This window comes from Lissotriton helveticus, chromosome 10, assembly GCF_964261635.1.
Source record: "Lissotriton helveticus chromosome 10, aLisHel1.1, whole genome shotgun sequence".
NCBI lineage: Eukaryota > Metazoa > Chordata > Amphibia > Caudata > Salamandridae > Lissotriton > Lissotriton helveticus.
In genome coordinates, this window is record NC_136071.1 from 154688571 (window position 1) to 154700613 (window position 12043).

The following is a 12043-nucleotide window of genomic DNA, read 5'->3' on the forward strand; positions in this document are numbered from 1 at the left end:
AGGCATTTTATTGTCTAACAATAACTGACACCAAGGGGAAGTATATTGTCTGATCCACTAACTGTTGTGTATTATATTATTCATTATATAGTACAGAAGGTAAGGTATTATTATATAATGAATCAGCACTGGCATTAGAGGGCATTATGAATCAGAAGTGATGTTGAGGCCAGTTCATTATCTACAACTGATTAGTAAATGACATTAAGTGAATCTTGGTTATCACTCAAGCTGACATTGAGGCACTATATATTTTGCGGGACAGTTCAAAAACAGAGAAACTATAAGTCATCTAAAAGTCAGTACTGACAATGAGGGAGATCATATTAGCTAAACTTTAGTTTTGACGCAGTCCTGCATTATATTGTAGGTCATACTGACAGAGTGGGGAAATATTTTGGATGGAATTCAGTACTGACCTTTAGAGGGATATCATTCTTTATGTTCAGGGCAAATACAGATTACATTTTTTCAGTTTTTTAAAGTGTTGATAGTGAGAGACAATAAATTGTCTGTGAGTTAGTGTTGGCATTCACTTACTTTACCTTTTCTGTGAACCACTCAAGGGGGGGCATTATATTGTCTTTAAGTTCTGATATTAAGATGGTTTACATTAACTCTTGAGCCATTAATGACTCAGGGATATGAAATAGTCTTTGAATCAGTATTGAACCAAGAGGACATTAGATTAACTCCAAATCAGTGCAAATGCTAAAGGGAATTACATTATCTTCAAGTTACCTTTGAGAGACAGGGTCATTAAATTACATGCAATTCACTGGTTATTAGACTGTCTTGAAATGAGATCTCAAATTGATCTCCAATATATCGTCAATGAATCACTTCCAGACATAACCAAAATAAAATTGTCTCTTTGTGAAAACTAATCGATGGGTCTTGCACGAATGCCGGGTCAGACATCGCTTTTCTCAGTGGAGAGGATAGTCAGACCTGTCTGTTTTCCAGGTGTGGTGGTTGTTTCACATTTGCTCAGTGGGAGGTAACATTCCTCTGTGTCACATCTGTCTCCGACCACCAAAGAACAGTGTGGATCCTTCACTTTACTGGACTTCCGCGAATTAGTGTAGGAAGAAAATTTGGAGATTGACAGCGGTGGGGATCCGTCGGAGAAAGAGAAGCTGAACAAAGAGATCATCCTACTGTGGTACCTGCTCTTCATGAGTTTGGCTGACCGGTAGAGGTCTCCCACAAAGCAATAACAGATGGGGTTGAGGCTGGAGTTTGTCAGTCCCAGCCATTGGGCGAAGGGTCGTAACTGGAGGATCCACGGGGAAGGGGCCTCCTCCTGAGAAGACTGGGGGATGTTAAAGTCTATCCAGATATCCAGAAGGTACACGGGTAGCCAGGAGACTGCAAAGAGGGAGACCAGTGACACCACCATCTTGGCAATCTTCTTCCTGACCTTTAACCTGGATGCGGGCAGTGATTGGCCGCTGGGGACGCAGTCCTTAAAGGTGGCGGCCGAGCTCCAGAGCTTGCGTACAGTCAAGAAGCAAATGATCAGGTTGAAGAGGACTGGCAAGCAGTAGAGGGCGCAGAAAAGGAGGAAATTGTAGGCCTGCTTCAGCCTGACATGAGGCCAGATTTCTCTGCAGATTGGGAATACCAGGGGCAGCCCCTCCACCACCCCTATCTCGTCCCTCTTGTTCATGAAGATAAGTGGCATGCAGATGCTGGAGGAAAGCGCCCACACCACCACAATGGTCCAGAATATTTTCCGCTGGGTGAAGAATGACCTGGCATTAAGCGGGTTGTGTACATTGTAGTACCTGTTGACGCTGATGACGGTCAGGCTGAGAACGCTGGCTGAAACGGACACCGCCTGAATGAAAGGCACCGCCCTGCACAGGAAGTCCCCATACACCCAGGCCTTGTAGATGAGGTTGCCCACAGTGATGGGCATGCAGACGCAGACCACCATCAAGTCGCAGATGGCCAAGTTGATCAGCAAGCTCCGGGTGGCACTCAGGCTGGACATCCTGCTGCTCCTCTTCCGGGTGAGCACTTTGATGGACATGGCATTGCCCACGATACCCACCAGGAAGGACACAATGTACATGGCAGTCAGGCTGATGGTCACCGGCTCCTTGACGAACACAAACAGCATGTTCTCCAGGTCCTCGAGGCTCAGTTCGTGGGTGCCATTCTCCAGCCCCTGCATGCTGAGGTTCTCCCCTTTCAGCAGCTCCAGAAGGTCCCAGTTACTCCGTGGAAAAACCAGAGAGGTATTCATTGTTTTTGTTTTACAAGAAATAAGGCAGACTATAGAAGGGTGGGTGCTCCTGCTTCAGATGTCCTTGCAGCTGCCCTCTGGTGGCCACATAGGGCAGTGCCCTCACTGGTCCTGCAAGCTGCGTCATCTTGGGGGGTCACTGCATAAAAAAAAGACAAAAAGATGCAATTGGCTGCTGGCACGTCACCAATTAGAGACTTAGAAGTCCAGAAGACACCAGGGCCGGAGGGACCATAGCGGACACTGGGTGTTTCCCCGATGGGCCACCAGGGTGGAAGCTGACCAGAGACTTACAAGCCGAGAAGGCACCAGGGCAGGACTGGCTGTAGTGGGCACTAGGTGTTTCCCCGGTGGGCCACCAGGGTGGGGCTGGTTTTGGACCCCTGGGGCGCTGTTTTTGTTGTTACCAGGTGCTGGTTTTGGGGCATAGCTGCAATATCGCCCCCCTGTAACAAAAGCAGCCGCAGTGTTTTCCTCACGCAATACCACCGCCTCCCCCAGTTTGCATTTCCAGTCCTGTCCTGGAAGGCACAGCTCATTGCTTAACCCAGTTGAACCCAGCGGCGGGCTCTCTGTCAGCGTCTTAGACGCGAGCGGGGCTTGTGAGCTTTGCCTGGTTACGGTGGGATGCCTGAGGCGCCAGAGCGAAGGGTGATTTATCACTCCAGGCTTTGCGTCCAATCACAGCCTCATCATTACACATAACCTCCCAGCTAATGTGGTCTGATCAGTGCCCTGTCTGCTACTGACCTCTCGTGGAATGTTGCACGGCTGATTACGGCACCCTGGCAGACAAGGGACCTGTGTCCTACCTTTGCGTCTGTCGAAAGGTCTGCGATACAAAACCAAAGCGGCCTTGTATGTTTATTGGATTTACACTGTCAGCCAGATGCATCAAGCTAAAAACCGGTCGCAAAGGGGCAGATTCTCAGAATCTGCCCCTTTGCGACCGGTATTTTTGCATTTGGGATGCATCATCCCAAATGCAAAAATCGCAAATAGAGAATTCGCTAAATTGCGATTGTTTGCATTTAGGGAATCTCAAATTGAGATTCCTTAAATGCAATGCATGAAAGTTTCAAAAATAGCGAATTCGCTAATAGGGCACGCAAATTACCACGAAGTACAACTTCATGGTAATTTGCAAAAACGTTGAAAAATGCACTAAAGTGCATTTGTCAAAGTTTCATGTTGCGCACACACATGCCCTAAGGGCACGTGTGTGCGCAACATATGTGCACAGATCAATTCAGGGGTGCAACAGGGTGTCCTTTGGACACCCCTGCACCCTTGAAATCGCAATCTCAATTTGCGAATCGCTACTTGCGATTTGCAAATTGAGATTGTCTTCCCATTCATTCCTATGGGCCTCTAGGCCCACAGGAATGAATGGGGAGGTATTCCTTAATTGCGACTTGCAATTTGCGAGTCGCAATTAAGGAATCCTAAGAAATCGCTATTTTTGTAGTGATTTCTTGATGCATTACATTTTGCTATTCCTTATTAGCGATTCCTTATTTTCCGCTAATAAGGAATCGCAAAATGGATGCTTGATGCATCTGGCCCTGTGTGTTCTGCAGTACAGCACTGCAACAGCAGAGGGATGGAATTGTGATATTAACAATAGGAAATGGAGTTGTAATAGTAATAATAATAATAATAATAACAACACAACAATAGCAAAGATCATATTTACAATAATAATTATATGTGCTACCATTGTTTTTGTTATTTTTGCTGTTATTGTTGTGTACTTATTATTAAGAGCAGTACTGTTATTATTAACAATAATACTAATAACAATGGGAATACTACTAAGAATAATAATAGTAGTACTGATAATAATAACAACAACAATAATAATAATAATATATTTTTTAAACCAATACAAAATTGGGAGGGCTGGGCCTGTGGCTTAGTGGACTAATGAGTCCACTGTAAGGTCCTGTGTTTGCGCTCATTGTCACAGGTTCTAATTCTAGTGGGTCCACTCAGCCTTTCATCCTTCTGATGTCAATAAAGTGAGTACCATTGAGTTAGGCAACAATAAACATCTGGTACTCAGTGACAAGATACCCTTGGGTGAACGTGCGCAATATAAATACACGTTATGTTATTACTAGGCCTGGGTGGCAAACTTTGCTTCATTTGCGAAGTTTTCCACGCTCCGCAGAGCATGTGGAGTTTTAACAAATTCCCATAGCGGAATGTTTTTTTCACTCACACTCACGTCAAGTTGGTGAGCGAGGAAAATCCACCTCCCGGTGAGATTTTTCAACGCGGGCAGTCGGATTTGGTCGCAGATGATCATGACCGCTCAAGTTGAGAAATCTTCCGTTCGCGTTGAGAAAGCTGCTGCTTGAGACGAAAATCGTCTCGAGCGGCCGAAAAGAAGCAGCGCTCTCTTGCACTGTGCATGGTGTCGTTCGCACTGATTTTAAGGTGCGGGACAAAAACCCAGCGTGACCAAATGCACCCCAGCGTTTGAGGAACTCCGCAAAGCACAGTGGAGTTTTTTAGTCACTTCGCGGAGTTCCGTGTATTCCGCCCAGGCCTAGTTGTTACCCAAACAGGTGTAGAACTCATCATATCAAACTTCTGAAGGACGAAGAGCTGAGTCTATCAGATCAGTAACCAACAGGTCGCATGCAGGTTCCAGTGTATTAACCCACTAAGCTATCTCTCTGGGTTTTATTTCTCGGATATAAACAGTGTGCACAATAGTTCCCTTTGTTATGGTGCAGTTTGGATGATGCTGCCCAGGGACAAATTGGTAATGCGGGCACTCGGGAAATGGCCGAAGGGCCGGTAGCCGAGTTCTAGCTGTGGGCTGCTTTGTTGGGCAACCTGGGGGCTGACAGCGGCCCAGTGGGTAACAAGTGGCCTTCAGGCGCGGGCCGTGAAGGGAGTTACGGTGGGGCAGGGAGGCGGGGAGGGGGCGGGGCAGGGTGGAGAGGGCTAAAAACCGGCACCTGGATAATTACAGGTAAGTAAACAATTTGATTAATAAAACGAATTTCGTAGCGCGCACTGCATTGCAAAATGCGATGCAGTGCGCACTACGAAATTCGTTTTATTAATCAAATTGTTTACTTACCTGTAATTATCCAGGTGCCGGTTTTTAGCCCTCTCCACCCTGCCCCGCCCCCTCCCCGCCTCCCTGCCCCACCGTAACTCCCTTCACGGCCCGCGCCTGGTGGCCTTTCTAGAGGCAGATGGGCGGAGGTATCACTCCCTTTCTCTCGCTGGGCCGGCCCATCAATGTATGCTGATTGAGCGACCATTAATGTATGATGATTGAGCGGGATGGGAGGGGGGGTAGGTAGCATGAGCAGAAATTGTCTCACTTAAATTAATGTGTGGCTCAGCAGTGTGAACTCATCTGTGAATTTTTTTAAATTCTAAGTGGAGTTAATAAAACATGCCCCACCCCCTTTCTTTTCATAAAACTTCGCTGAAGCAGTGTTTTGCAGAAAGGCAATACGCAAATGTGGGCCACTATTTTTGGTGTGCCCGGGCCAATTTTTGATTCCAATCCAACCCAGATGTTGGCAGCATCTCATATTTGTATGTATTTTTCAGTGTACGTGGTGCTCGCAGCCCGTGCAGGTTGTCTAAGTGGCGCGCACAGTCCTTTCCTTGCTGAGCAGGTAGGGTCCTGAAGTAAGTACAGTGAAATTAAAAGACTTCGCTAAATATTACCGATAGAGATAGCGCGTGCCTCGAAGCGCCCTCTTTGGCTGACACTGTGCCTGCACAGCGTGCCTGTCCTGCCCGAAGTGGTGCTGAACGGACAGCTCCGGGCCAGCTCTGTGCTCTCTGGTTCACTAATGCATGCTCCGCCCGACCTAACCTGCATCACCTTTAAACTGCGCACAGCGCTTTGCGCCACTCGAGTCCCGGGAGAAGGTACGACATGAAAGGAACAAGAGGAGCTCACCTGGGTATCCGACTGGCGGGCTGCACGGCTCCTGGGTATGCAGGGCTCTTGGGTCCCCAAATCCGCGGGGTTCAGCACTGTTCCTAGTTCTGCACAGTTGTGGTTGTCGGTGCGGCTGCTGTCGGGGTTTGCTCAGTTAAGTTTGTCTGCACGCCCTAGAGGCTTGCACAGCTACTGGCATCTGCTGGGCTGCAAGTGCCTGCACGGCCCCCGAGTCTGCGCAGCTGTTGGGTCTGCTCGGCTGCAGGTGTCTGCGCTTATCCTTGGTCTGCCCACATGCCGGCGTCTGCACGGCTCCGGGGTCAGCACAGCTGCTGGTGTCAGTGTGGCTGCTGTGGCCTGCACAGCTGCTGGGTTCTGCACGGCTGCAGGTGTCTGCACGGCTCCATGGTTTGCACAGCTGGCTCTGCGCGGCTCCTGGGTCTGCACAGCTGCTGGTGTCAGTGTGGCTGCTGTGGTCTGCACGTCTCCCGGGTCCGCCCTGCTGCTAGGTCAGCTCAGCACGGCTCCCGAATCTGCACAGCTGCTGGATTCTGCTCGGCTGCAGGTGTCTGCGCGGCTCCTGGGTCTGCACAGCTGCTGGAGTCAGTGTGGCTGCTGTGGTCTGCACAGCTGGTGGATGACGCGTGGCTGTTGAGGTCTGCACAGCTGCGGGGTTCTGTTCTGTTGTTGGTATCTTCGCTGATGCCGGGTTCAGCACGGCTCCTCAGCCTGTGCCACTGTATGTGGTAGCGTGGCCTGCACAGCTGCTGGGTCTGCTCAGCTACAGCCCTCTGCAAGACTTTTGGGGTCTGCACGGATGCCGATGCATTCAGGACTGCTGGGACTTGCGCAACAGGTGGAGTCTGCGGGTGTCCTGGGGTCTGCACGGCTGCTGGGCTATGTGTAGCTGCTGATGTCTGCAGAGCTCATTTGGTCTGCACGACTGCAGGCAGGGCTCGTTAGGCGTGCTGGCTTTGCACATCTGCCGGGGACCGCTCGGCTCCTGTGATCTGCGGGGCAGCGGGGCTGTGCGGTCCTACGGCTGGTGGGCGCTGTAGGGCTGCTGGTTTCAGCACAGCTGCTGGGGAGCGCTCGTGTCCTGTGATCTGCTGGCTCTGGGGTCTGCAGGACTGTCTGACAGAGCTCTCCCGTGGAAGAGTGAGTGGACGCCGGCCTGTCTGTGCTGTGGTCCCGGTGGTGGAGGTGAATCTCTGGTGATTTGCCGCCTTTGAGTGACGACTGACCCCGGAGCTCCTAGACGTGAAACCTTCAAACAGCGCCTCGGCGTGCAAAGGCAGCACCCACTATACCCTCGATGTACAACCCCGCACACGAGGCACCCCCCGCTCTGCACAGGCAGTGCTGCACTGCCTGCATAGCCACTCACTGATCATCACAGCCCACCCCAGCAGAGCTCTGTGCTACCTGCAGCCTCCTGAGATTCAGAAGAACTAGTCCCACTATGCAGTCTCTGCATAGTCATCCTCGTTCATGCAGCGCTAAACTCACTGCACAGATTGCCTTTCTCTGCACGGCTCTCTCTCGGCACAGCAAGCACTGTGCACAGCCCTCCGCCCTCGAGAGCTCTCTCTCTCTCTTTACACTCCCTACCACCACGCACAGTGCCCCACTTTTTACAGAGCCGTGCTGTATGCACTCTCTACTCTCTCAGAGCAGCTGTGCAGGGTATGCCCCTGCTCCCACCCACAGCACAGCCGCTCACGCACTCCGCGTCCACTCCCAGGACAACCTGGCGCTTTATAATCTTTCTCTGCGTAGTTCTCGGTGCCTGTGCGCTCTCTGCCCAGCACTACCGTCGCCCCACTCTCCGCACAGTATTACGCTCCCAGAACACTCTCCTTCTCTGCACAGCCACCACTCTCTGCACATACCTACCATACACTCACCCTCCCCAGCTTCTGCCCACTCACTCTCCGCGCACCGCCACACTCTTCACAGCTCAGCGAAGCCCTCCACCTGCAGCACAACCCGGCTCTCTGCAGAGCCGTCTACCCCCTGCACAGCTCACATCGCTGCGCAGCAATCAACGCTGCAGAACCCTTATTTCTCTGCGCACCCTTTGAGTTCTACCCATCTCTGAACTATCTGCCCAACTCCCTGCAGTCTACCCAGCCCTAAACTCTCTGGGCAGCGCTCCGCGTTCTACCCATCTCTGAACTATCTGCCCAACTCCCTGCTGTCTACCCAGCCCTAAACTCTCTGGGCAGCGCTCCGCGTTCTACCCATCTCTGAACTATCTGCCCAACCCACTGCTCTGTACCCAGCCCTTAACTCTCTGCGCAGCCCTCTGTGCCCATCTTCCAGCTATGTGTACAGCGCTCTACTCTCTTCTCACGTCTCAGCTCTGTGCGCAACGCACCCACGTTCTACCCATCTGTATAGCATCCGTACGACTCTCTACACACCCACAAACTCTCTGCGCAGCCCTCCGCTTCTTACTCCTCTTGGTTCTCTGCGCAGCTCCCTGCTCTCTACCCATCAAATCACTCTCTGTGCTGCCCTCCGCATTCTACCCAGCTCTCAACCATCTTTACAGCTCTCTGTCCATCCATGAACTCACCGCGCATACCTCTACACCCTACTCATCCCTTAACGATCTGTACATCTCTCTGCTCACTACCCTTCCCATAACTGCGCAGCCCTCCGCATTCTACCCTATATACAACAGTCTGAGCTCTCTACCCATCTCTGAACTCTCTGTCCAGCTATCTGGTCTCTACACCTCAAAATTATCCGCAGGGCCTTCCCTGTTCTACCCACCCCTCATTATCCGTGCAGCTCTCTGCTCTCTACCCATCCCTCACTATCCGTGCAGCTCTCTGCTCTCTGCCCATCCCTTAACTCTCCGCACGGCCCTCCCTGTTCTACCCATACCTCACTATCCGTGCAGCTCTCTGCTCTCTACCCATCACTCAACTCTCCGCACGCCCCTCCCTGTTCTACCCATATCTCACTATCCGTGCAGCTCTCTGCTCTCTACCCATCACTCAACTCTCCGCACGCCCCTCCCTGTTCTACCCATATCTCACTATCCGTGCAGCTCTCTGCTCTCTACCCATCCCTTAACTCTCCGCACGGCCCTCCCTGTTCTACCCATCCCTCCCCATCCGTGCAGCTCTCTGCTCTCTACCCATCCCTCACTATCCGTGCAGCGCTCTGCTCTCTACCCATCCCTCACTATCCGTGCAGCTCTCTGCTCTCTGCCCATCCCTTAACTCTCCGCACGGCCCTCCCTGTTCTACCCATCCCTCCCTATCCGTGCAGCTCTCTGCTCTCTACCCATCACTCAACTCTCCGCACGCCCCTCCCTGTTCTACCCATACCTCACTATCCGTGCAGCTCTCTGCTCTCTACCCATCTCTCAACTCTCCGCACGGCCCTCCCTGTTCTACCCATCCATGCAGCTCTCGGCTCTCTACCCATCCCTTAACTCTCCATGGGGACCTCCCTGTTCTACCCATCCCTCACTATCCGTGCAGCTCTCTGCTCTCTACCCACCCTTAAGTCTCCGCGGGGCCCTCCCTGTTCTACCCACCCCCCCCCCACACTAAATGTGCAGCTCTCTGCTCTATTCTCTCTACCCATCTCTCAACTCTCCGCACGCCCCTCCCTGTACTACCCATCCCTCACTATCGGTGCGGCTCTCTGCTCTCTACCCATCCCTTAACTCTCCACCGGGTCCTCCCTGTTCTACCCACCCCTCACTATCCGTGCGGCTCTCTGCTCTTTACCCATCCCTTAACTCTCCGGACAGCCCTCCCTGTTCTACCCATCCCTCCCTATCCGTGCAGCTCTCTGCTCTCTACCCATCACTCAACTCTCCGCACGCCCCTCCCTGTTCTACCCATCCCTCCCTATCCGTGCAGCTCTCTGCTCTCTACCCATCTCTCAACTCTCCGCACGGCCCTCCCTGTTCTACCCATCCCTCCCTATCCGTGCAGCTCTCTGCTCTCTACCCATCACTCAACTCTCCGCACGGCCCTACCTGTTCTACCCATCCCTCCCTATCCGTGCAGCTCTCTGCTCTCTACCCATCTCTCAACTCTCCGCACGGCCCTCCCTGTTCTACCCATCCCTCCCTATCCGTGCAGCTCTCTGCTCTCTACCCATCTCTCAACTCTCCGCACGGCCCTCCCTGTTCTACCCATCCCTCCCTATCCGTGCAGCTCTCTGCTCTCTACCCATCACTCAACTCTCCGCACGCCCCTCCCTGTTCTACCCATCCCTCCCTATCCGTGCAGCTCTCTGCTCTCTACCCATCTCTCAACTCTCCACACGGCTCTCCCTGTTCTACCCATCCCTCCCTATCCGTGCAGCTCTCTGCTCTCTACCCATCACTCAACTCTCCGCACGCCCCTCCCTGTTCTACCCATCCCTCCCTATCCGTGCAGCTCTCTGCTCTCTACCCATCACTCAACTCTCCGCACGCCCCTCCCTGTTATACCCATCCCTCCCTATCCGTGCAGCTCTCTGCTCTCTACCCATCTCTCAACTCTCCGCACGCCCCTACCTGTTCTACCCATCCCTCCCTATCCGTGCAGCTCTCTGCTCTCTACCCATCTCTCAACTCTCCGCACGGCCCTCCCTGTTCTACCCATCCCTCCCTATCCGTGCAGCTCTCTGCTCTCTACCCATCACTCAACTCTCCGCACGCCCCTCCCTGTTCTACCCATCCCTCCCTATCCGTGCAGCTCTCTGCTCTCTACCCATCTCTCAACTCTCCGCACGGCCCTCCCTGTTCTACCCATCCCTCCCTATCCGTGCAGCTCTCTGCTCTCTACCCATCACTCAACTCTCTGCACGCCCCTCCCTGTTCTACCCATCCCTCCCTATCCGTGCAGCTCTCTGCTCTCTACCCATCTCTCAACTCTCCGCACGGCCCTCCCTGTTCTACCCATCCCTCCCTATCCATGCAGCTCTCGGCTCTCTACCCATCCCTTAACTCTCCATGGGGACCTCCCTGTTCTACCCATCCCTCACTATCCATGCAGCTCTCTGCTCTCTACCAACCCTTAAGTCTCCGCGGGGCCCTCCCTGTTCTACCCACCCCCCCCACACTAAATGTGCAGCTCTCTGCTCTATTCTCTCTACCCATCTCTCAACTCTCAGCATGGCCCTCCCTGTACTACCCATCCCTCACTATCGGTGCGGCTCTCTGCTCTCTACCCATCCCTTAACTCTCCACCGGGTCCTCCCTGTTCTACCCACCCCTCACTATCCGTGCGGCTCTCTGCTCTCTACCCATCCCTTAACTCTCCGGACAGCCCTCCCTGTTCTACCCATCCCTCCCTATCCGTGCAGCTCTCTGCTCTCTACCCATCACTCAACTCTCCGCACGCCCCTCCCTGTTCTACCCATCCCTCCCTATCCGTGCAGCTCTCTGCTCTCTACCCATCTCTCAACTCTCCGCACGGCCCTCCCTGTTCTACCCATCCCTCCCTATCCGTGCAGCTCTCTGCTCTCTACCCATCACTCAACTCTCCGCACGCCCCTACCTGTTCTACCCATCCCTCCCGATCCGTGCAGCTCTCTGCTCTCTACCCATCTCTCAACTCTCCGCACGGCCCTCCCTGTTCTACCCATCCCTCCCTATCCGTGCAGCTCTCTGCTCTCTACCCATCACTCAACTCTCCGCACGCCCCTCCCTGTTCTACCCATCCTTCCCTATCCGTGCAGCTCTCTGCTCTCTACCCATCTCTCAACTCTCCGCACGGCCCTCCCTGTTCTACCCATCCCTCCCTATCCGTGCAGCTCTCTGCTCTCTACCCATCACTCAACTCTCCGCACGCCCCTCCCTATTCTACCCATCCCTCCCTATCCGTGCAGCTCTCTGCTCTCTACCCATC

At 52.9% G+C, this 12043-nt stretch overlaps 1 protein-coding gene across 1 annotated transcript; it reads right to left on the reverse strand.

Annotated features, from left to right (window-relative positions):
- Positions 1–708: 708 nt before the first annotated feature.
- On the reverse strand, positions 709–2254 carry LOC144785095 (QRFP-like peptide receptor). The gene has a single exon (XM_078664196.1). The coding sequence runs from the start codon at positions 2252–2254 to the stop codon at positions 914–916; it is 1341 nt and encodes a 446-aa protein (XP_078520322.1). The 3' UTR covers positions 709–913.
- Positions 2255–12043: the final 9789 nt, after the last annotated feature.